At 43.0% G+C, this 26,336-nt stretch overlaps 2 protein-coding genes across 4 annotated transcripts in view; both read right to left on the reverse strand.

Annotated features, from left to right (window-relative positions):
• Positions 1–413: 413 nt before the first annotated feature.
• Positions 414–4,421, reverse strand: Olfml3 (olfactomedin like 3). Its single transcript, XM_028859343.2, is given in 4 exon segments — positions 414–1,655; positions 1,918–2,124; positions 2,127–2,202; positions 2,776–4,421. Coding segments are annotated over 4 exon segments (1,224 nt in total). The 5' UTR covers positions 2,896–4,421; the 3' UTR covers positions 414–834.
• Positions 4,422–4,970: 549 nt separating this feature from the next.
• Hipk1 (homeodomain interacting protein kinase 1) overlaps positions 4,971–26,336 on the reverse strand; it is a 52,841-nt gene continuing 31,475 nt past the window's right edge. The window contains exons 8-16 of one of the 3 annotated variants that reach the window (XM_028859341.2): positions 24,810–25,035; positions 20,833–20,954; positions 19,847–19,981; positions 17,175–17,317; positions 16,618–16,800; positions 15,741–15,947; positions 13,197–13,438; positions 10,640–10,770; positions 4,971–9,756 (exon numbers count right to left, since the gene is read on the reverse strand). In XM_028859341.2, the coding sequence (XP_028715174.1) occupies positions 9,268–9,756; positions 10,640–10,770; positions 13,197–13,438; positions 15,741–15,947; positions 16,618–16,800; positions 17,175–17,317; positions 19,847–19,981; positions 20,833–20,954; positions 24,810–25,035 (1,878 nt within the window). In that variant the 3' untranslated portion in view covers positions 4,971–9,267. The other 2 variants (XM_028859342.2, XM_037206953.1) reach the window with 2 other exon arrangements.

Genomic DNA, 26,336 nt, shown 5'->3' on the forward strand with positions numbered 1-26,336 from the left:
GCTCTCCAAGCTGGGAGTGGGGACTTGGCCTCAGAGACAGAATCTCACTTCAGAGGTGAGACTAGACACACTTGTATGCCGTGCTGGCTTCTACACTAGACTACCCAGTAAGACCACTTTCTGGTTCAAAGTCCACCAGGAGCTGGAACTGGAAGCCCTGCCCTTGGGCTCCAGGGTTCAGCAGTCAGAGGCTCTCTGCCTGCCGTTGGTGGGTCTCGGAGGTTGCTGTGGTGCCGTGGGCATGGAGGGGGAGGCCTTTTGTCCAACCTTCTAAAGTGCCCCACAGTAAAATAGGTGACTAGAGAAATTCCCGGGGGAGTGAGCGGAGCCCAGGCAATCCCTAACATGGCAGGAGGAGAAAGCAGCCATGGAATCTGATCTGAGGGCTACCCCAAACACACACAGGAGAGGAATGGCGGGTTTTCCTTTTAATGCAAAATGTTGCCATACAAAGTGATGTGGGGAAAGCCCCACAATTCCCCACGTTGGAGGGGCGAATGAAGGGGGACAGAGTTGTCTCTGTGAGTTCTTCTCTCCCTTGGGTCACACTGCTGTCTGGGGTTGACCCTATCCAAAGGTTTGGGACTAAAATTTGTGGACACAGAGCAGGAGAGAGAGAGCAGGAGTGAAGATTTAGGGTGTTTACTGTTTTAGTTCTAAAAGGTTACTCAAGATCTGGAGCTCTGCGCAAAACAAAGGGGCCATGAGGATTTGGTTGCTGTTGTTTAAAAATGAGGGGATATGAGCCACCGCTGGCCTTCATTTGAAGAATGAACAGCGGGTCTAACAAGAACATAAATGTGTGGAGATAAGAGAATCAGAAGCACCAGCTGCTTACAATTCCTCCTCTTTCTTCCTCATCTCCAGCTTGTAGACAATCTGGTAGCCATCATCCCAGGCATACAGCTGGCGCTCACGGGGGTTATAGCGAAGGCTGGCATGGGCACCGTATCGTCGTGGGAAATAAGAGAGTGCTGCCCGTTCAGGGGTCAGCGTACCACTGGCATCAAAGGAACACTGAATTCGGGCCCGACTGGCAGGGCGGGTGTTATAGACAACGTACAGGGTCCCGCAGATGACAAAGGCAGCCTCTGCGTTCTCTCTGGGACATGGCGTGTCCCACTGCTGCTCTGTGTCAAGTGTTTGTGGATCTAGCTTGGCTAGACACAAGTGCCTGTCATCGTCGCGAGTGGCATAGACAGCCCAAAGGCCCTCCTCATCGGCTGCCAGGTCAATGTACGTGTCCACTGTCAGCCCGTAGGGGGGTATCAACTTCTCTGCAGGGAACACTGAGCTGTCCACCACGGTTCTGTTTGCCAGGTGAAATTTGATCAGTTGAAGAGTATTCTCCAGTTCACCGCCCCCTCCAGGCCCTCCAGGAGGCCTTCGAGCATAATACAGGAAGCCGCCGTACACCAGCTGCCCTGTGCCTACCCAGGGGAAGGGCACCCGAACTCGGGAAGCTTTCCGGGCCGCCATGGCAAGGGTGAAGTCGCGCAGCCTCGGGAAGACGAAAGCTGTGTCGTTCTGTGTGCCGTCCAGCACGTAGATCTTCTCGGCTGGCCCCAGTGGGTCCTTGGTCCATAGACCAGAGGGGCCGCCAAACCGCTTCAGGATCTTCATTGACCTCACCTGAGAGATTGTGTAGCCACAGTCTGGTGGAGAAGAGGAGAAGCACAGGAGAATAGAGACCCAAGAGTTAGACATCTTATAGCAGGAACTCCCCGGGGTTCCTGGAGGGTTAAGAGGTGGGGGCACCAATAAGGCGTGGGCCTCTAGAAACTCTTTATGGACTTGTCATTAAGGGTTTCCTCCAAACGTATTCCGGAAGATAGAGCCATGGTGGCTATGGACAAGGAGCAGGGAAGCAGGGCAGAGGAGTTCTGAGATTGTTTGGGCCTCTTTGAGATCACTTACCTGTCACCATATCATACTTCTCATTTCTTCGGCCCTTGCCTTTGGCCCCGGGGCCTCCAGTCGCCTTCTCATCCAGCTCCACACAGGGCAAAGCTGGGTTCTGGGTCTCCAGATAGTCCACTTCCCGTTCAAGACGGTCCACTCTTCCTGAGATGGTGTCTGCCTCGGTTCTGAGAGCTTCCCGCTCCTTCTCCGCCACCTCCAGTAGGGCAGCATCTTGTTCTTGAAGTCCCGCAGCTCAGCAGCATGCCGGCTGCTCTGGTCCTGGCACTGGGCCAGCCGTTCCTGAAGGGATGGGGGGAGTCAGGGGGAGGGCGGGCTGCTGGGTTATAATTCCCAGGCAAGCGGAGGCCCAACCAGGGAGTCAGGACCGGGAAAAGGAGCAAACTCAGCTGGGCTCCAACAGCCCCTGCTGCTCCCACAGCAGAGGAGACTCATTGTCAGGCGCTACCCATCCAAGGAACCTAAATAAGAGTCCTTCAGCCTGTGCTATCAGGGTTCTGAGCCTCCAGGAAATCATAAAAGGGGGTGGACATGGGGTACCCGGAAGAGACAGAGAGGGAGTTGCAGGCAGATTACCTGGGAAACTTTAACACTATAGCCAGCTAGTTCTGAGATACAGCCCGATTCTGACTCTCATAATCCCCAGGGGAAAGCATTGGGTTTACTTGAGTGTAATTGTTTGATGTTGGGGAAATAGGAGTCTGTAATTAGGAGGCTCCTCGTCACTAAGCTGTGTACTTTCCTGCAGCCTCTTAACAGAGCCCGATCTTGTCACTCCCAGAACCCTGACAACTAGTTGCACTGACAGATGTGGAATCATTCCTATCTAGGCTAGAAGAGAAACGAATCCCTCACCTCTAAGGCAGCTAGTCGGCGTTCCATGTACTCCACAAGGTGGTGCTGCTGTCCCTGAAGGGGTCCCGTCCATGACAAGAAGAAGAAGAAGAAGCAGAGCAGAGGAGCACTGGGCCCCATGGCAGCCTTAAGTAGGGCCAGAGGAGGAGTGTGCTTTCGGCGGCCTCTTTCCCTCCAGCCCGTTAGCTTTGGAGGCGGGGTGGGGGCGGCGCCTCCTCTTTCTGATCTCTGGGTGTCTCTCACTACTCTGGAATGCTTTCAGTCTCTTTACAACCCCCACCCCCTCCTTCCCGCCTGGATTGATCAAACACAGATGGCCCCTTTGCACAGTCGCCAGAAGCCTTAACCACCAGCAGCTTAGGTTTGTACGCTCCTTGGGATGGGGAAGGGATGGCAATCTGAAGGCCTTCTGGACAGTCACACAGGGCTTGGAGAGAGGAAGCAGCAGGAAGCCGAGACCCCGGGGGGCACTCAGCAAACTCCATTCGTTTGAGGAGGGCTTCCAGTGCTGACTTAGGAAGAACCCGACACCCTTCATTAATCCTTCCCTTCTCCAGCAATAACAGAATGGATTTTCTGCCCTGCTCAGTGAAGCCAGAAACACAGGAGATGAGGTTTGAGGGGGTGGGGGTTGCGGGGCAAAGTGAAGTCAAATTTCTGCAGCTCATTGGCGCCACCTTGCGCTGAGCACCTGAGGCCATCTCTCCTAACAAATAGAGAGATCAGAGCAGGGCTTCACCTCGTGTGGAACAACTACCCAAGCAAGCCAAATGGGTTGAATTTGTAGGTTTTCCTTCAAAATACAGGGCTCCCTCTAGAGTACCAAATCTCTGACTTAGCCCAAGGAACAAAATGTATAAGATAAAATTCAACAATAAAATCCGAGGTTGTTGAGAAGTGTTTTTGGTGGTGGTTTTTGTGTTTGTTTTGTTGCTGTTGTTTTAAACTAGCTGACTTACATTAGAACCTGAGAGCTATTTAACATGGCTTTCCAGGTATTCCCTTGCCAAAACAGGAGGGTGCATCAGAGACGAGCTAATTTACATTCACAGATTTAGGGGAAGTAACCTGAAAAAATACATACAATGTAGTCTAAATCAAAACAAATATATTCCGACCTTCCTATTACTGGGGGAGAACAGACTATTAGTCATTTCTCTTGGTTAGGATTCAGTAGGGTTTTTTAAAGTATTTCTCGTTTCCTTTTTTATTATTTTTCAAGTTATGTATACTTTTGTATGGCTGTATATAGGTATGCGCATGTGATACAGGTACCGGTGGAGACCAGAGGAGGGCATCAGATCTTCCAGAGCTGAATTACAGGAGGCTGTGAGCACTGAGTTACAGGAGACTGTGAGCTGCCAGACATGACTGCTGAGCACTGAACTCCTGTCCTCTGCAAGAGCAGTCCACACTCTTAACCGCTACGCCGCCTCTCCAGCCCCAGTGTTTCTCATTTCTACCCAGCTACAACTGCAAATCAGTCCAAAGTAAATTAACTGACCACTGTAAAGTTAGGCAGGAACATACATTAAAAGAAGTCAAATCAATATCATTTACTCAGGGACCTGCAATGATTAATCTAGACAAATTCCTGTTTCTTTTCAAGGGAAAAATTTGTTCACTTTGGAATCAAGAGAAATTTGATCAGAGGGTCTCCTTGTTTTTAAAGTTTCCTTTATGTGTCTGTGGGTGTGTGTGTAGGGCAGAACCCCTGCAGCTGGAGTTATAATTAATTATGAGGCATCTGATGTGGGTGCTGGGAATTGAACCCAGATCCTCCATTAAGAGCAGGAAATGCTTTACCATGAGCCATCTCTCAAGGCCCAGGTTGTTCTTTAAAGCGGCAACAAGCTCTACCAGGGCCAAAGGAGAGAACAAAAACACCTTCTGTTACTTGCTCTCTCTGGACTGCGGTAAAGGTCTGATGACACCCACTAGGAACTAACAAAGTTATCTCAAAAGCCGGCTGCCTTTTCAAAGGGCCAGAGTCAGGAGTCCAGGGCCCTGGAGACACTTTCCTCTTGGGAAATACTTCTACAAAATGGCATTCATTTCCATTTTGGAGCCTGGTACAAAGTTATTCTAATGTGATAGTATTCTACTCATCTTCAAATAAAATGTTTAGTCACTCCAAAGATGCTATTTATTGATCTCCTTTATGCCCTAATCAGAAGTAAAAACAGCCACAGTCAGAAAATTTACCCATTTTATTGATGCATTGCAATTGCTCTACTTTTTACCATATTATGTAGAAAATACTGAAAATACAAGCTACTTTGTAAAACCAAAGACAAACATTGAATCCAAAGATAAACTATGTTTTACACAATGGACCCTTTCCCCATAGTTAGTATTAAATTTTAAATAGCTATTTCTTTTGTTAAAATGATTATTTTACATACTCCCTAAGTATACCTGCATTACAAACACAGCTCAGTAATTCTCAGAACTACCTGTTTCTAGAAGCTTGTTGTAAAAGGAAGCACACAACCAGGAAAGGGAGAAAGGAAAAGAAGTTTAAATCACACACAGTAACTAGCATATCAAATACATTTAATAAAGTAGGAATTCCATTGCAATATCAAGGATTCAAAGCAGAAATACTAACATTACATATAATGTACTGCTACATATAGTGAGATTATTTTTCAAGCTGAATTGAAACCACACATTATATAAAGTTTAGCAACAAACAACCATGGAGACATGGAGACATGCTGCACCATCCATCAGTTAAAAAAAAAAGTCAAAACACAAAGCAGGCTCGGCCATTCCTGTCACTGAGAGGCAAATTTCATTTCCTATCCTAAAACAAACCATCTCAACTAGCAGATCTCTGCATAATAATGCAGAATAAAACACAAACTTCTGTGCTTGCCTGGCTAAGGGCAGTCAAGCTAAGCCCCTCTAGTGGAGGATAGTGGATGAGCAACCACAAAAGCAGGCTCTGAAAGGCCAGAATTGTTTGAAATGGGGTTCTTACTCCTGGGGTTGGCATTTCAGCTGAACATGACAAACAATGATAATCAACTCCTAGGAGTGACTGGGAACTCTGGAGTGATTACATGTCCTGGTGTGCCTAGGTGGCTCTAAGCAACCCTTTCTACTTCCTCTCATCTGGAAAGAGAGAAGCTGGAAAGGCAAGTTCTAAGAGAGGGTTTAAAGCCTTAAGCTGGTCCAAGGTCAGGCAATGCTGACTCAGGTCAGCTGTTCACTATATTCACAGGGCTTCCTTCCTTGCCAGCAGGGCAGGCAGTCCCTGTTTAAGCCCCAGGACAGAATGAATGTAAAACCACGCCCAGCACATACACACTCAGCAGAGGTGGGTTATCTTGGGAAATGGGAAATGTCAGTTTGTAGACTGACAACTTCCAAGCCTGTAAAGTCACACTTTATAGCCAGATGTTAGAGGTGATGATGCAAGCACTTGGGCATCCTCTTTTCCATGGACTTAAGACTCCCATCTTCAGTAACTGCTGATTGGATGAGGGGCAGGGAAGGGGTTGGTTTGCTTTTTCCCTGCATCTCATTCCTACAAAAACAATAAATTTTCTTCCTTGCTGAGGAAAGATAAAGTACAAAAATGTTCCAACTAGAAACTAGAACTGTATTTAAACAAGAAAACCAGATGCTTGGGGGAAAGGAGACACAAAGATCACACACACACTGACTTAAACTGTTTCACACTAGTGACAAACTACACAAATGCGTGGTTATCTCAACCAACAGACTGCTCAACGCACAGCTTAATATAATGATAAAAGAAAAGACGAAAATACACCATGTTCCTGGCAGGCTGTACTGACTACCTGCCCCGCCCTGGAAACTCTCACTCCCCATGATGAAGAAACTCCAAATTCGCTGACAGCTCCTCGGTGTTTCACCTGGTGCAGAGCTTGCTGACCAGGCTCCATGAAATCTCCCATCTCCGTCCTGCACCTCCCTGACACCATCTCTATACTGAACCAATCCTAGAATTATCATTCAAATGTAACTTTCAATTCTGGTGGAACACATCTGTAGCTTAGGGTTAACCTTCTCCCCGCACATCCTTCGTGGGCAGGAATGTCCTCATTCCCAGTACCTTCAACTTGACCCAAATCCATGGAGGAGTTGAATACTAGGACAATTTCACAGTTTGAAGGGCCCCAAGAATGTACATGCTGTTACAAAGAAACCTCAAAAACCTTGGTGATTCAAGAGGCTTTGGTTTCTTTTTAATATTCTTCACTGATTCAGAAGCCTTTCTTGTGAGCTTCTTGTCACCAGTAGTTCTACAAAACCCTCCTCATAGTATGGGGACATGTTAAGCAATACAACAGGCTCTTTGGTATAAACACATCTGTTACATGCTTTTAACAAAACAAGCAAACAGTTTACTAGTAATGTCACCTATGCGCAGGAAGGACTACCACACGGGGAAAGAGAAAAAGAAACCCCATCCTAAGTGATTGCACTTACTTTCAAATGTGCATATTTAGTGCTGGCTTCACTGCTCTCACCTGCTCCCTGAACTCTTACCGAAGCCAGGTAGCAAGGCACAGTGAGAGAGCCACACGGGAATGCTTCCATGAGAACTGAGCTAAGGATCCAAAATGGAACGGGACACAAGTGGCAGTAAAGAAGGAAAGCTGCTGTTTTGATTTTTCACTGTTGGCAGGGAGACTGAGAACAATGCATTTACACAACACAGCTACTAAACCTGTTCTGTTAAATCCCAGTGGACAGACAGCTTGGGGTCCGCTGGGGCTTGCTGGTCCATCCTAAGGCAAGCTCACTGTAAACTCTATTAACCACTACATTATCATATAAGGCACTACAATAAGGGAAGAGAGGAGAGGGGGAAGGAAAAGACACACACTGAACAACTCCTCACCAGACACACCTGTGCAAAACAATCCCAAGGGTCTCCTCTCCTTGCAGGCAATGCCCCTGCTCACTCAGCACTACAGTAATATGCTCTAATATAATTGCAATTAGTTCACATACATTCCAACAAGTATCAGTTCATTTTGGTTTAAATACAATGGAGACATAATCCATCTCCGGGGTAACACTGGAGGATCAGATACACACTAAATACACAATTCAAGTGTAATCACTACACAGTTGATTACAAATAACATTTTGGGTTAGAGGAAAAATTGTTATATTTTTCTAATCAGTATGTACATATTTAATTATGCAAAATATTAAAACACCACCATTACAAAACTTCTAAAATATTTTTAAATTCAGTAATAAACTTTTAAAATATTTTCTGCAGTTCCTACATGCACTTATTATATAAGTCAATAAGAGAGCATTCAGTTTGCTGTTGGCATACAAAGGAAGCTACTTTAAAGTAGAAAAGCTATACACAACTTAATCTGGTTTTAGTTTCTTTAGCTTCCCCTCAAATAAGTCACAGGAGACAGAAGGGAGAGATGAGGAAAACACAGAGGTGTGTTAGCGAAAATTCATAGAAATCTTAGGCAAAGCTCACCAGTGCCAGTATCTCATTCTAGAAAGATTCTGCATTCTACTGTATGCAAACATCAAAAACAAAAACCAAACAAAAACCAAAAACAAACAAAAATAACTACCATCATACACATCACCTCACTGGCTTTTCTAGTAAGAGAATTTAAGAATTTAAGTTGAATCAACCACAGAGAGAAGAAGGACTTTAAAAAAATAATCTAAGGAAGAATTCATGGTGCTTCATTTAAAAAGAATCCTTGGTGGGCACAGATCCTCTCACTGTGGTCCAGCAAGTGGTGGGCTGCCTTTATAACACCACTCTGTAATGAACACAGAAGAAACTGCAAACATTTCAATACTTAGCCACTTTTGCCAAAAGTAGTAATAACTGCCCAATAAGGAAACATAACATGAAAAAAATAACTAAATCACTTTAAGTTTCAATGTATCATTACAAAGATCAACTTTTGAGGAGAAATGCCTGACAGGAAATGTACAGCCTCGCATAAGCTGCTTTTAAAATAAAAAGGCAAGAAGTCTTATTTTTTTTAAACAAACAACAAGTAATGACTTCTCATCTCTTACAAGATTTCAAATCCTCCTATCAGCATTTTTCCTCTGACCAGCAATCTTAATACAAGAAAGTTAAGTAACAAAGGGCTTCACTTGTTTTTAAAAGCATTTATAGAAATCAAGTCAAAAAGACAAAATGGATGATGTCTGAGGGTAACTTCAGAATGATCTTTCTTCCTTGGTAACTGCAGAAGATGGGCTTCTGAGCTCTTCCAAAGTCCAAAACTGCTGTCACAAGAACAAAGAATTAAAAACAGGGCCGACTCGGGAGGCTGCACCAATGCAGTCGGCATTGAGAGCGGGTCCCCAGAGAAAAGCCTTTGGCTCCAGTGGCCTGCAGAATGGGCTGGGGCTAGGAACTTTCAAGGGGAGATAATGGAGGTGCTCGCCAGAGCCCATTAAGAACTCAGGGCCATTTGCAGGCAGCCATGAAGCCTCCCTGGTGCTCATCTACTACAAATAAGAATACTGACTGATCTTGGTAGGACTCAGCGGGTACCCAGTGTAAATTGTTGAGCCTCGGGAAGACCCAATGTAGGACTGCGTGGCAAACTGATGTTGGTACTGAGCAGGGGCCACGCTGGCAGAAGTGAGGAGGCTAGGCCCAACACTGACAGGAACCTGGTGCACCAGAGTGCTAGGGTGAGTGGTATAAGCTGCAGCATGCCTCGAGGAACCCTGGGGGGAGAAAAGATGAGCAATGGAACTTGTGGAACCCAATGCAGCGGCAGAAGTGGGAGCAGCATACGTATACAGGTGAGGCTGGCTTGGCAGGTGAGCAGGGGCTGGGGCCAAGTGTGGGTGCCCCGTCGAGTGCAGTGGGCTGCCATGCTGGAAGGCGTAGGGGGCTTGGGAGAGCGGGGCCACAAATGCCTGCTGCCTGCGGGGAGCAGGGTTGCTGCTTCTTTCCTGCGAGGTTGGAGCTGACGATGACTGCTGGTTCTGGAAGGAGGAAGAAGGGAGTGAGGAATCTTGAGGTCACTCTGGTTCATAGCACCAAAGGCCTTGAGGTTCTGACGGGTACTGTTTCTGGACTGCCTTGGAACAGAGTCCCCCAAACTGGCAATCGATGCTGTTAGAAGATAGCCAACTATGCCTCTGCCTCTTGGAAGAACAGATCCTAACTCTGTCCAAGAAGGCAACGGTTTGCTCCTGAGCATGACAGCATGAGAGGAAGTGGAGAATCTTGAGTTCACAGGGGTGTCCATGACCTGTTACTGTTGTTAATTTAACACAGCCTAACCTGGAGGCAGTGGCTTTTCTTTAGCCTTTCCTGCTGTTTTCTTCTGCTCTCCTCTAAGCTTTCCACAGCCCTCTCACAGTGTGGAACTCAAGTACACGCACTGACTCAGTTGCCATCTGCACCTGCATGTGCTCTCTACTCTCTCCCCCCCACGGCTAAACCCTCCTTCTGACAGGAGCACCCAAGTTTGGTTGAGAACAGAGGGAACAGAAATGGAATAGAGTACACCTTACTATCCCATCAGAGGATCACATGGCAGGGCAGGATTAGAACCAGCTGATTTAGGTGGCTTCTCTGTCTTGACTCAGGTAAACAGTATAAGGCTCAAGTTATTTATGGCCTGGAGATAAAGGAAGAGACTCTGGTCCCAAAGCACGTATGGTGGTGCAGTACACAGCAAACACACAGATCAAATGAAGAGATGTAGCACATGCAGGTACGACGCAGGCCACACAACACCAGATGTTTGACACAAAAGGAGCTTCATTTGGCTTTATTCAGCAGTCCAGCCAGAAGCAAGGTTCTCCAGAGAGTAACGACAGGGGAGAACTCAAACAGAAGGTAGCAGCCCCTAGCGCTTACCTGGCTAAGGTTGAGTGGCTGCACCGCGCTGGTCCCCCCTCGCTGAGCTCGGGACCCTGTGGGGGTAATACAGCATCCAGATGACTGCCCACTCACGGAGGCCACTGGCTTGGTCTTACTGCTAAGGAGACCTGAAAAGGAGTCAAAGATTAGCATCACTGACCTAACCTTAGAGTCTCATGTAAGTCCATGTTTGTCTGTGGTTTGCAAGAGCTAAGGTCTTAGTATCCCTTACTTCCTTAATCACATTTGTGCCAGAACAACAGAAACTGTATTAGCCATTCCTTTTCTGTCTTGCCACAATGCCCAAAGACCCTTCAATGATCACTTAAGTAAAATTATCTAATCTCCGGGCGGTGGTGGCGCACGCCTTTAGTCCCAGCACTCGGGAGGCAGAGGCAGGCGGATCTCTGTGAGTTCGAGGCCAGCCTGGACTACCAAGTGAGTCCCAGGAAAGGCGCAAAGCTACACAGAGAAACCCTGTCTTGAAAAACCAAAAAACAAAAACAAACAAACAAACAAAATTATCTAATCTCCTATTACATATAAGGAAACACTAGAAAAACAGGAGACACACTCTGTATCCCCAATGAACCTCTAGTCTTAAGTAGGAATGGGATTAAAGAAATAAACGACAATGGGAAGTTCAGAAAGATATTTGTAATTCTTAGAATATTTAAAGGTCCAAAGAGTCTAAGACGAAGGCAAAATTCTGTCCTTTGAGGTATGTCTACACATTCTAAGAAATTAAAGGATAGAAGAATAAAAAAGTTGGCTTCTCTCTGTGTTCCCTGTAGGAAAACTGGAATGTGGACTACATTATTAGGGATCAATATTATTCATGCTTAAGTCTGAATAATTATATTCAGAAACCTGGTATCTGGATGTTCTACCTTGTCTCCAAGGCAGCTGACTATCTTTGTGGAGGAGAGAAGCATCTTGGCTTAACACAAGTTCTTAAATCAGAACCCCCTTATGGCCTATAACCCATAATAAAATACTATTTATGTGTAAGACACAGAGGGCTATTCTAACACTAAAAGCCATCCCTCCCCTTCTGTTGGGGGATACTCGCTCATATTGTGAACCCCCGGTTTGCACTGTGTTAAATTAACCTTGGTCAGGAGGCTGAGTTAGCAACTAGCTGACAGAAAATAGAGAGCATCTGGGAGAGACAGAGACACAGGAAGCAATAGGGATGGATTTGGAGTGATGCAGTTTTTTGTTTTTGTTTGTTTGTTTGTTTGTTTTGGTTTGGTGGAGCAGAAGCACAGGGCTTTTGGAGATGCCAGCAAGGAGAGAAGTTAGCTTTTTGCTTTAGCGGCAGCGACAAAGCCAGTGCCTGCAGGAACAGAACTCCCGCCAGGCTGTGGCCTGAGCAGCCAGGCTGTGGCCTGAGCAGCCAGGCTGTGGCCTGAGCAGCCAGGCTGTGGCCTGAGCAGCCAGGCTGTGGCCTGAGCAGCCAGGCGGCTGCAGAGAAGCAGGCCGGTTAACTGCGGAGTTGCAATGCCGGCTGAAATAGCAATAGATTAGGGTCTAGCCACTGTGCCTAAGTTAAAACAACACCCTTCCTTTGTAATCAAGTTGCCAATAGGAAGCTGCTGCCTAACAAGACTGTCTTTCCGGGGTCTCTTCGCATTGAGAGGTTAAGAAAGGTTGTCTCCTGCAAACTTCTGATAGGATGCTAAGAATTCCAAGGTTCTAGAATTCCAAGGTTCTCCATGTTAGCCTAGCAACCAGGCACACTTGCAGTGGGAAGTCGTATGAGTAAAGGAAAGCTTCTGTTATGAAATCAGAACTTGTTACTGCACAACTAACACAACAACTAAATTAAGGTCCTAAGCTCAATACCCAACAGCAAAATCGATGAAGGGAATTAGGTCAAAATGAAACTAACCAGGTACCTCTGCTATGACTGAAAGTCTACAGGGCATGTTAAAGTCATTTTTAAAAAAGATTGATTTTATTTCTATGCGTGTGTGTGTGTGTGTGTGTGTGTGTGTGTGTGTGTGTGTGTGTGTCTATGTTTGAGGGTGTCCAGAGTCCAGAAGGTGGTTGTTTCCCCTAGAGCTGGAATTATGTAGGTAGTTGTATGCTGTCTGATGTGGATACTAGGAACCAAATCCAGGCCTTCTGGAAGAATAGCAAGCACTCTTAACCACTAAGCCATCTCCAGCTCAGTCATCTTTAATATTATCAAGTCCTTCCTATTCTAGATCATCAAATTCAAATGACCTGTAGCAGGTCAAACTGCTTACTAGATTCTTTCTGCTATTTAAGATATGTCTTATTAACTTTTTCCCACCAGAGGTGGGATGATATCTAAAACATTACACTGACACCAAACACAACCTTATTATCATATTAACCCAAGCAAATAAATGTAGGAGATAAATTGATACAAACAAACTTGACTATTACAGGGAACTGATTCTGAATTAAGCACTATTTAAGAATATCTATGCTTAGTCCTAACCACTGGCGTAGTGTAACTAAATATTAAACATACACACACATCCAAGGGAAATTCAGCGCTAACTGCTAAGATCCCTCTTACCTGAGGCCTGGGTTGCTACAGTGCAGTCGCCAAGCTGTGTTTTCAATGGAGGCACAATGATGGTACGAGTGCCGGTGCCGTCTGTGGCAGTTCTGCCAGGTCCTTCCAGAAGTGGCCCACTGTTGCCCCGGAGAGCACCCAGAGTATCAGTGGAATATGGGCTGCTCAGGGAAGAGTCAGAATCTGGAGAGTCATTGACAGTCACGTAACTGATGACATTAGACCTCGCCTTCAGGCCCGAGCTGAGGAGAAGAAAATACGATTATAACTGCCCTTTTAGGCATGCGTCTCCATGGTCTGTGGTTCTCTCCTAACAATGAGGACAGTAACTCCAACAGCAAATGGCTGAGACGCATTTACTGTCTGCATCAGCACTGTTTTCACATACTATACGAGCCAGGGGATCTTCTCAACCCTGCACAATAGGTACTATTACCCCATCTTGTAGATATGGAAATTAAATGAAAAGGGATTCATTCAAGGTTACACAAAGAATAAACAGTAAAGACAGCACTCAGACCCAGGACACAACGATTCTGAAGTCCACAACTACTCCATGTTGCCTCTTAGCTATTCATTTATAGTTCTTTCAATAATATTCTTCAAGCACCGCTTTTTCTCCTTTATCATTTTCTTAGACTATCTTTAATTTAACTTCTCACTATAGGTTTTTTGTTTTTCGTTTCTTTAAGGCAGAGTCTTGCTACGTAGCCCAGTATGGCCAGAAACTCAAACTCCTCCTGCCTCTGCTTCCCAAATACTGGAATAACAGGTGTGTACTGTACTACCACGCCCAGCCTCGCTGTGTTATGAAGAAAGATTCCTTCATGACTCTCACTTTAGCATCTTCAGCTTCCTTGTTTTTAACAGGATTGGCTTCAGTCAAAGAAATCATGCTGGCTATACCTCATATATAATTTTTGCTATTACCCTGTTAGCAGGTTTTGTTTTTTTCTTTTCCCCAAATCAGTTCAATGACCACTCTCAAAACCTGACTTGCAATTTACCATCTTTCATACAGTCCATTTGAACTAAAGGCTCCAAATGCTTTCTAACTTTGTTTTGCTAAGTCCCTTCAAACCCCACTTAGCAGGTGGGGAGATGGCTCACTGAGCGTGCGTGTTGCTCCTTCGGGTCTAGAGTTCAGTCTCCAGCACTGAAGTCAGGCAGCGCATGACCACCGTAAATTAGCTTAAAGGGATTCCATGTTCTCCTTCAGTCTCCACAGGGACCCGAATCCACACGCACATGATAATAAATATATAACAAATCTTTATTTTATTTACTTATTTGTTTATTCATACATTTTTTTAAGGCAGGGTCTCACTGTGTAGCAGCCCTTTGGCTGGCTAAAAATTGCAATGTAGATTAGGTTGACTTTGAACTCATCATAGAGACCTGCCTGCCTCTGCCTCCTGAGTGCTGGGATCAAAGACATGTGGCACCAAACCTGGAAATAATAAAGCTTTAACCCTCAGTTATAACTCTTTAGTCTCTTAATTTAATTTCATATGTGAGTCATAGGTAAAAGGTTATTGTTGATCGACAATGTATCACCACAGGTTACACCTAATACTAAAAGCTCTATGAAGAACGTAACACAGATCAATCAAGGCATAAGCCATGCACACTAAGAGGGAGGTATGTTGTATATATTTCCTAAACTTACTGGTTCCCTGCAGTAAACTGCCTAGTTAAGGACTTGATGATGCGGCTTGAATAAGGGGTTGGTTCCCAGTTGATGGCCGTGTGTGGGAAGGTTATAGAACCTTTATGAGGTGGAGCTTTGCTAGAGAAAGCACACCACTGGAGCAGGCTTTAACATTTTATAGCCTGGCCTCACTTCCTGTTCCTCTCTGCGGATCAAGCCAGCTTCCTGTTCGTCTACACTCCTGCCTTGCTTCACGTCTTCCCACCATGACAAAATGACCACATTATCCTCTCTGAAACTCTTAGCCAAAATGTACCATTTCAGCCCTAAGTTGATTTTTGTCATGGTGTTCAATCACAACATAAAAATAACTAATACACTTGCAAAAATGCTAGGATACAAGGAAATAAGCTGCTGATATTTAAGTTCTTCAGCTTTCAGACCATACAAGGGGAAGGGTCCTTCCTACCTTTCCCAACACAGCCTTCCCAGATTAAGCTATATATGAGTTTCAAATAATCTACCTATTAATTCCAATGAACTGTTGTTCTTCATACACTCCTGTTATGGCTCGTTTTCAGGAGAGCTCCCTGAAGGCAAGGATCATATCTGTAGTTTAACATGGATTTCAAGCCAGAGTAGCCATAGCAAACTGCTCTCTAATGTGTCTGAAAGACTGATTTATTTGATGAATAGCATTACAGAAAACTTGATAGGGCTCAATTTCGAGAACTTCTGAATTTGACTGACATGCTTACAGCTTACTTTTTGTTTGTTCTTTTTGTTTTTTCAGTCAAAATTGCCCTTGAATAAAGCTGTCAGTCAAAGACCAAGGGTATACTGACATTAACAGTCGAAGACAGACAATAGCTGGCAACCACTGCCTGGCTTACCTGTTGGGCTTATATTTGTTGTCCTCTTCTTCATCAGTGTCACTCCGGATAGTGATGACGCTCACAGGAGGGCTGGGGGTGTCTGGAATGATGATTGGCTGATGCTGATCTTGGACAGGGACTAGGGAATTATAAGAAGATGTGGTACGCAGAGGACTACTCCCGACCAGAGAATAAACTTGGGAAGGCAGAACTTCCAGAGAGGATCTGTAGAAGAAGTTCACAAGTTAAGACATTTGGTACTTGCCCTTACCCTCCCAACTGTACATCTTTTCCTTTGACTTTCTAATTGCTTTCTGGTTCTTTTTTTACCTAATCATTAAGATAATACATTTAGCTATAAAAGTTCTAATGAAAAATTAATGACTCTGGCCAATGCTTCCAAGGATAAGAACAGCAAAATATGAAAGAATTTACATTTATATGCACCTTTGTCCCCAGGTTAAGCTTCACTCTGTAAAAAGTAGGCAGAAAAATGAAAACATGTCTGGCCAGATGGCTCAGTGGGTAAAGTCTGATGACCTGAGTTTAATTGCAGGGACTGATATGGTAGGAGAGAACTGACTCCTGGACTTGGTCTTCTGACTTACATACATCTGCCAAGGCATGCACATCACATGAGCACACCCCCCCCAACACCACTCACATAAATAGTAAATGTAACAAAAAATTAAACTATTATAAAGGTGGCCCAGGTTCACAGTGACAGCAGAGATAAAGGATGATCATATCGAGGACACATCTGCTCAGATGAAAAGGTCAGCTCATGCTCAATTTGGCAAGTGCTTCATATCCCAAATGCCTATATACTGCAACACCCTGAGTGCTGGACAACATACTCTCAAAGCCTTAACCATAAGCTCTAACACAGACTTACTTGGACGAGACTGGAGCAGACTGCTTATTCTTCTTTGAAGGGAGGGAACTAGATTGCTGTTGTCTGACAACATGGGCAACACCAACATTCAGAGGCTGAGCAGTGGCCAGCGTCACGTGGTTGGTCAGCAAAGATGGCTGCTGCATGATAGTGCTGTACTGGTTGCCATGAGAGTGGGCGTTCCTGTACCAACATATGGAAACACAAGAGTGATTCCCCATACCACTTAAAATCCAGGGTTTTAAAAACTAGGGAGATTAAGACACTAAGCATAGCTGTGTCTTACTTTTACAATCAGTCACCAGGATTATAAGGCTTTAAGAGCTCACTATGTTCTCTCTAATCACTTAAGGCTTTGCTTAAATGTGAAGTACATGATTCCTGACCACAGAACCTGCATTTTCATATGACTCCTTTTTTAGACTCGTGAGTCCTTTTCTCAAAGGATTTCAAGTATAAAATGTCCCTCATTCTCTTTCTACTCTCTTCCTAGCAAGTGTCCCTACTCCACAGGATCCTACCCACACCCATTTCCCAGAGAAAGAGAGGGTGCTTGCCTCCAGTCTGCTAGCTGCTGACTACTCCCCATGGCCTCTGGAATCACTGCAGTAGGCTGGACGGAGTTGTGGAGAGCTACCCCGGGCAACTGCTGCCAAGTTGAAGGGAGGAGGATTTGTTGTGTTCCTCCAGGCCAGGCTTGCTGCAAGGAAACACACATAGAAAGATCCAGACTTGACTCATTCTTAGCTTTTTATTTTGTTTTTCAGATGAAAGAAATATTTGTATCTTAAAAAAAAATGTTTGTAGATTGTTAACTTGCAGAGATAAGAGGAAAAAAGACAGACAGACGGTGCAGAGGGCTGACAGGAGTTGTAAGAGAAGCAGCAAGCTGCTCTCCTTTGCTGTCACCATAACCTGACCAGCAGGCACCAAGAAACAAAGGGCCCTGCAGGTAGAGGTTTCTGTGCCATGAGAAAAGAAACCTGAAGGTTCAGGTAAACCTTGGTGAATAAAAGCCTATAAAATACATCCGTAGGAAGGGCTGAGAGGGCTCTCACAATTCTAAAATGTGAAGGCCAATCAGATAAGACAACAATTCAATTCAACCCATAAAATATAGGGCAGAATTGCTCCCTTTGTTAGAAGGGTAGAAAACACAGCAGACATGGATGACCAAATCCCAAACCCTTTGGTAAATAAGCTTATGGCAGCAAAAGGACTAACAATAATATTTATAGCTATATGATAGAATAAAAAATTAAGTCAATGAGCAAACATTTTTAAAAATAATTTTTAAAGCACCACATTATTCTTAAAAGTTGCCAAAAATTATCTGTTTTATGTATCATTTGTAAAACGTATTTTAACACAAAACTAATCACTACAGAAAAATAGGGTGCTCCTAGTTTTTAAGAAACAATGACTGTGCTTATGATAGACTGAGCAACAAAATACGTTTTCTGTACTTCTTACAGAAACTCTGGCATTTTCTGCAAAAATATATAACAGATTTGGAAGTTTCCTTTTTAAACCTGAGTTCAGTAATGCAATTACCTACTAGGGTACATATGGTTCTATTTCATGAATTTCAAGTTGCAAGGCTATCAAAACAGTTTTAAAAATATTTCTGCAAGTAACAGATCCACTTGTTACAAATACTGGTTCCAAACAAGAAGCCCTCTGAGCAGAGAAACTGCAAACACGTCTGCTATCATACGCAGAATTGAAAACGAAACAGAACAGAACAGAAAACAAGAGAAGATGTTAAGTCACACCATGCGTCTTTCCATAAGCCAACACCTGCACAAGACAAAGCATGTAGTTTAATACAAAGCAAGAAATAACATTCCAATGTGAGGCAGAAATCTGGCGTTCCAAGCGACGAACTGTTTTGACAGAGGAAGAACAAAAATATGCAAAGCTTAACAAATGGCTAGAGCAAACTTAAAAGAGTAGCAAAGGTGAAGGGTCAACTGACATGTCCAATCTCAAAACTACAAGTGAGCAAGTTAAAATGTGGGCCACCCACGCTGGAACTCTATCTGACTCCCTAGCACTTGGGCTTTATGCGTGTGAAACAATCCATAGGTGGCAAAGACTTTGAAACTGAAAACCAAACAAGTTCCATCCAAGTATGTTTCCTGTTTTCATTCATGAATACTTGAGAGATAACCAAAAATTTAAATCCACTGTGAAAGATAAGAAGTACAAGGAGATCCAACAGTATCAGTTAGGCTTAGAGAGGCTTAACTAATTGTACATTTCAAATAATGAAATGCTGAATTTAAAATAAACAATTCTCACTTGCCCAAATAAGCCAAAACAAAACACATCCAAACTCACTCTGAAGGTTACAAATCATGAAATGGACTTCAAAGCAAGCCATATTTGTTTTCTCATCTCTAAGCTGGACTCACCTACAATTGCAGCTATCTGCACTGACTCCCCCTCAGGACTTCTAATAACAAAGGTACTGTCTGTATTTGCAAGTTTGTCAGCCATACTTCCATCTTTATATTAGAATTTATTTGTAAAATCTTTTCTCAAAAACATTCCTACAAATAAGTTCACTTTTAATTTCGATCAGCAATATGATCTATAAGTGTATTTTAAAGGGAACATCTTCAAATGGAAGATAAAAGGCACCACGGATCATGAATGCCAAAAGCACTATCTTCAGACAGTCACAGAAGGAAGTTAATGTTAATGATAAAACAGTATCTTAGGACCATTTTAAACATTTCTGCATACACAAAATTTTAGAAGATTAAAATAACAAAAGGGGGGCAGCTAGCTTGACAGCGAGTTCAAAGTCTGGCATCTGGATACCTGTGGCAGGGCCAAATGGAAGGCCATTTTCTTCAATCTCAAGATCTCAAGGGTCAAAGATAAGAGAGTAGAAACAGGTCAGAGTATTGATGCTCTCCTGAGGCTACACAGAGAGCTTTAACCACACTAGGCTGGCAAAGAAGAGCCACACTGATCCTCAGAGTCAAACAGTGCTTCAAAAACTATTGGGGAGGAAATAATGAGACATTAAAGATGTAGCAAGAACACAGCCACAAGATGGCACATGCTTCCATGCCCTCTGCAAAGACTAAGCTAGTTCTGTTTTGTTTTGTTTTGTTTAATGAGAAAACCAGAACAGAACAAAAACAAACAGGAAAAAAATAAAAAAGAAAGAAACCAAAGAAACTCCGTTAGTAACACAATCAAGTGAGGGAATTACCAGTACAGCAGCAGTCTGTTCAACCAGCGCCGGCCGGCCGGCTGCGCAGCTCAGGGTAAAGGGCACCGCATACTGCGGTGTGATGGTGGCTACTTGAGGATGGAGAGTTGCTACCATTAGTGGTGTACAGCTTCCCTGAAATGTAGATCAGGCAGGTGAGTGAAATGAACACCGAGGCAGCTTATCTGGATTCAGAAGGGCTCTCATTCCCCCCAGGTTATTACTGACAATGAACTAATTCTCTATCGCCTGAATGGCATCTATCAAACACAACCTCCCCTCTCAGCTGTGTGCAGCTTTGGCCCACTAGGCCAAAAGTCAATGGTATCAGGCAAAAAGGTGTAGGAATCTTTCTTGGACCAGACTCAGAGCATCCATTCTATAAAATATAGGCATTTCATTTATGAAGAAATCTTCCTCCTACTCACAAAATAAGTTTTGGGTTTGAGAATTTCTTCTATGTCATGGCCACAGACATTAACATCCAGAATTCAAAGTATAATGTTGTATGCCATACAAATCCTTCATGACTTTGTCTATGACCTTAGTTTCTCAATCATCTGGCAAATAGAACACTTTAAAGTTTTTCTACTAAACACATAGAATGAAGGATCATCTTTTAGGAGGTAGCCTGATGTGATCTAGCCTTAACTGTGAGAAAATTCTAAGACTAAACAGAAAAGGACACCAAAGGGCAAGAATGAAACCCTAATTTTACAGCAAAAAACTTAGGAATGTTTACTATCCTGACCATTTCTCAAGTCTAATACGTCATCTCTACCAGTCTAAGGAAATAATGGAAGAGTTGCAAAAGACAGGAATAAGTATTCTGTTCTAGTATAGATGCTTCATTTTAAGACCTCTGAATCATGAGCAAGAAAGATCTTATAGTCAAAGCAAATACCTTTTTCCCCCCTTTTTCAGGATAAAATATCCGATTCTCAATAGTGCTTCAGCGATATTGAGCATACTGTTCTGGCTTTTACCTGAGTAAGTACTCCTGACTGTATCTGCAGTGGCTGAGCAGCGGGCGCCTGGGGTACAATTGGCACAGCATTATCCATCCTCACAGGGAATCCAGAATGTTTTGTTGTTGCTTGTAGCCCAGCTGGTGGGAAAAACATCATAGCTAAGTTGCTTTGCTGGGTCTAAGAATACTGTGGGTGGGTGGTGGTGGTGGTGGTGGTGGTTGTTGGAGGAGGGGTACTTTTAGCTTTTTTCCATCTCTCAGGTTTTTATTCTAGACACTTAAGACAAAGCCCTTTCATTCACAGAAGTCACTGGAGTTAAGAAAAGGAGGCTCTGTTTCCTTCAGGTTAAATTAGTGCAAAGGCATTTCATACAGGGACGGCTGGCTTAGGGGAATGTAAGCTCTTAATGTTACATCCCCATACTATTACATCCCCATTATCAGTACAGGCAAAAGCCAAACCATTTCCACTCTCAGTCACTAGGGGAGTGGGTGAGGAAGACAGTGCTTTTAAGACTGTAACCTATCAAAAACAGAGACTCGACCATAGCTATTCCTCAAGAATTTATAACCTATCACCCTCTTGTGTAGAATAATTTAAACAATAGTTTCCTCCTCAAAAAATATAACCTAGTTCAAAAATTAGTCACATGTTATATCTAAAGATAAAAGTAAAGCCAACAGAAAATGAAGAACTAATGGCTAGAATAATAGGCATGTTGGCTTAGAGAAGCCTACTTCTGATTCTAGAAGCCCGTTCTTGTTGGTAGCTTCCTCATCTGACTCTTCTAGTGAAGGGGCAGCTGAGGAAATGACCTGCTGCTGGAAAACAGTGCCCGGGTCTTATCTCAATTTATTATGCTTTTGTCATAAACACCAAATAACTACTTCCTGTCAACAGCAATGTCTGTGCTTTCTGTCAAGTCTTTTTGTCAAGACTAAAGAGCCCTGGGGGATTTCCTATGACTTCTTACCCTCCAATCAGCACTTTCACTGGAGTTGAAATCCCTGTCGTGCCTCCTATACTAATGCTTGCATTCTGCTCAGTGAAGACACAAGCACTTCAATTCGAAGATGCTGAAACTATCACCAGGGTTAACCTCCCTCTGCCTCTCTGCCCACTCCCACTCGGCCAGCAATGCCTTCTTCTGTACCCGACCAGCTACAAGGCTGTGTTCTTACTCTTCCAATCTCTCAAATGCTGGGATTACAGCTGTGGACCATTATCCCTGGCCTTACTGTTGCCTTAACATTACTATTGAAGTATCAAGGGAGCATAATTTATAGACCATAATACTGCTAATTTCAGTCAATCTTCCAATTTTCTATGTCAGTAATTTGTGAGGAATTTAGTAACAATTTGTGATTAAGAAAAAAAGCATTCTAGGAATGTTCAAAGAGTGACTAGTAAAATCATTTAAAACTGCTTAAAAATGCTTTTTTAAAAAGTGCTACTTATATAAAAAATAACAACTAATAAGGATATTAAAATTTTAAAATTGTCAACCATGCTACCTTAGGCAATATTATCCAATAGGAAAGCCAAGTCATGCAAAACTCCTGTCTATAGTCTCTGGTACATGACTAACTCCAGGCAGTGTTGTGTAAGAACTTCCCAAAAGCTGCAGGGACTGAGGAAGCAACCTTGGGAGGAAATGTTCACTATAGTAGCTCACCTATGACTCCCAGAGTGATGAAGTAAAAGGGGAAAAATTACAGACTAGTTACCACTGGGCAAAATATGTACACTAGTCAACTGGAGTAGTATGGGAAGTAATTTACAGTATTGTAAATTACTATAAATATTTGACTGCTGCATTTACTTACTACACTGAGGCCACTTTGTAAAAGATACAAATGTGAGCAACCTGAAATAGAGGACTGTTAAATAGAATCAGCATATGGCCAAGGTTGGTAAGTCAACCAACAACTTTACACAACTATCTGGGTTTAAATACCACAGGCAGTATGGAATATTTCAATGCATATGTGATGAACCCCACTGCCTAGGTTCCAATCATACCTGAGAATAAACTGACAACTGTAGATGGACTGCCTGGCAGATATAATAATGTATTTCAGGTATCACCATTACTACCTCACTTGCAAACTCCCTCTGGTTCCAAACACTTTAAAATCCTCTCCTTAGGTTATCTAGACTTCTTGGGCAGAAAAATTCCCCCCAAAGCGTATACTTATCAAATTATACAAAAAGGAGTTCCCCCACATTCCTCCTCGACTGCCTTACTTTACATTTTGTTCTCTTAAAAAACTCAAAGTTTCTTTTTATTTTATCTAAGTATCACCTGAGAAGCAGCGAAGAACCTCAGAATTACACATTTGAGAATTGTTCTGCAAAATTTACTTTGGAAAGGGTGGAAGGAGGGATGGCTAATTTTCTAAGTTCTATAGAAGCATCAGTTTGTGACAATACAAAGTTTAGAATTACTCCTACAAGGTACATAGAGAAAATAATTTGGTAAGTTAGGCTAAATTTGCATTTACGGATTGTGAATCTGCTCCTCCGCTCTCCCTGCGGCCTCTCCCTGGTTTACATCGCTATCGCTCTCCTGGCCTCCCGGTAAGCTCTCAGTCTCCCCCAGCCCCTCATTTCCTTCCGCTTGCTCCGACTCTGTCAGAAACCAAACAAACAAAAAGTCACAATCAATATTGAACTGAGGTAAAAAGATAAAAATGCTACCTGCTTCTATATAAAAAGCTATGAGAAGCCTAGATCCTGGTCTATTCCCACAGTGATACCAAGTTTTTCTTTCTCTTTTTCAAACTTAGTGTTTGAGGTTCACATACAAAGTAGTGGGTTTCATCATGGCGTCCTCATCCACATGTCAGGACACTTTCTTCTTCATCCTCCCACTCCCCTGCAGGTGGCTCTCTCTCTCCCAGTTAGTCTCCCCTCTGCTTTCCAATGACACGTACTCCATTATCCCTCTCTACTTGCCACCTCCCCTAAGGTCTCTTCTCCCCCCCACCATCCCTTTCCAAATTGAAGACCTACAAACACACATATACATACACACTCACATGGAGGGGGAGGGTGAAGGACAGAGGGTCAGGGAAGATTTTAAATCTAGGGTCCATACATAAGAGAAAATATGGTGTTTGTTATCTGAGTCTGGCTTACTTATCGTTTTTACTTTTACTTTTTTTGGAAGACATCATCTTACTATACTGCCTGACAGGCTCCACAATCTTCCTGTTGGGATTACAAGATGTGAGCCACTACACTGGCCTGACAGACTTCTTAAGGAAAAGCCAAGTGTATTGTCAGAAAAGACTCAAAAATAATTTAACCTTCCAAATAGCTTACCAAAACAATCAACACACATTTCCCATACTTTGGGGGCGGGGGGAATTGAACAGACTGGATTATAAAATAATAATGAAAAAAATAAGGAAGCATGGAAATGTGAAAATTAATCTTATTGGAATATAGAGTTTGAAGAATATGAGTCATAAGTTGAAGCAGATGTCTTAATGCCTTCCCCATAGTACTTCAGCTGGCTTGTAGAATTTTTCAGTTAAAAAAATAAGCCTGTATTACTGAATGAAATTTTTTAGTTTCTATATTCTTAACTGTTTATATCCTATAATAAAATAACATTTTATTTTAGTTTTAAATGGAATGAGATTAGATTCAATACATAACAATTCTGATTATAGCAATTTAAAGATGTATATATTCCACATACTGAGACATATATGCTTCTACAAGATAAATGATATTTTGCTTCAATGGGCACAAACACGTTATGAGGCAATTCAGTTAAGGAAACACAAACCAAGTTCCTCTAATCTGTCAGGCAGTATCATAATTAGAGAAAAATTACTATAAAAGGAAATCTACTTTGTGATAGCTCCCAATTCCAACATCATCAGAGTTTAAACTTGTCAGAGATCAGAACTAAACAACTAGATCTGCCTAGGGGGCAAGTCCAGTGTAATACTAAGGAAAGACAGAGTTTCCGAACTTACTCTGAAAAGCAGGTGGGCATACTATAAATGTTTGTTGGAACGGATCTGTCTGAGTGCAGATCTGGGTGGTTCCAGGTTGTAAAGAAACCCCCTGCTGGGCAACTCCAGGAACTGGTGCAGCAGATGACGGGTACAAAGCTGATTGGTAGTTTAGCAGTGAGACATCCGAATTAGCCAGAGAAAGAGTAGCAGCTGCTGCGGTAGAACTGGAAGCTAGAACACTGGCCTAAAAACAAAAGGATTGTACACATACATTAGTATAAGATGGAGATAAACAATATGCATATATCCTTAAAATTTTTTTTAGAAAAAAACTTTTGAGGCTGGGTGTCAGGTAGCCCAGGATGGCACCAAACTCCTTATTCATCCATGAGTGCCATATGAACTCCTGATCCTGTCTCCACCTCCTGAGTGTGGGATCTATTGGCAGGTACCACCACACTTGCTTTATGCAAGCTGGGGATATAACGTCAGGGCTTTATGCATGCTGGCAAGCACAGTGTCAACTGAGCTATCCCTAGCCTCAAAAAAGAAACTTAGAACAAAGAGTTGATTTATCTTATTTTATTGTTTTTTTGAGACAAGGTCTTTCTGTATAGTCCTGGATGGCCTGAAATTCATTACGTAGCTCAAGCTGGCCTGAAACTCACAGAGATCTATCTACCTCTACCTAGGATTAAAGGTGTGTACCACATTCGGCACTTAAAACAAACAAACAAACAAACAAAAAAACACATTTATTCATTGCACCATATGTAAGCGGAAGTCAGAGGACAATTTGAGGGAGAGTTGGAGCTCTCCTTCTACCATATAGGTTCTAGGGATCAAACTCAACGTGTCAAGCTTGGCAGCAAGCACCCTTACTCATGATGGAGCCATCTTGCCAGCCCATAACAAAACTTTAAAATGCAATGTTAGCTACCTTTGAAATAACTCTCTACTTAAGAAATTTTCCGGGGCTGGAGAGATGGCTCAGTGGTTAAGAACACTGACTGCTCTTCCAGAGGTCCTGAGTTCAATTCCCAGCAACCACATGGTGGCTCACAACCACCTGTAATGATGCCCTCTTCTGGCATGCAGGCATTCATGTAGGCAGAACACTGTATACATCTAAATAAAAAAAAAAAAAAAAAAAAAAAAAAAAAAAAAAAAAAAAGGTGTGTGCCACCACCCAGCATCCATCTTAAAAAAGAAAAGAAAAGAAATTTTCCAAGGCTGGGAATACACAGCTCAGTAATACAGTGTTTGCTTAGCAAACAAGAGGTCTGAGATTCAATTTCCAGTGTAAAAATAATTAATAATAAAGAAATACTAGGAAGGTGAGTAAGTGCATAAAGAGTGGCAAGTGGTTATTCTTTGGTGCTGTACTGGTTGTAACTATATAAAACTCAGCTACTTCTGCACAAAAATTGATTCATAGGAGATTCCACTAAAATTCATAAGCATTTCTATTTATTTATTTATTATATATTATATAATAGCCACAGATTCCCCTGTTCTCCCCCTCTCGCTCCTCCCCCCCCCCCA

This window comes from Peromyscus leucopus, chromosome 6 (genome assembly GCF_004664715.2).
Source record: "Peromyscus leucopus breed LL Stock chromosome 6, UCI_PerLeu_2.1, whole genome shotgun sequence".
In the NCBI taxonomy this organism is placed as follows: domain Eukaryota; kingdom Metazoa; phylum Chordata; class Mammalia; order Rodentia; family Cricetidae; genus Peromyscus; species Peromyscus leucopus.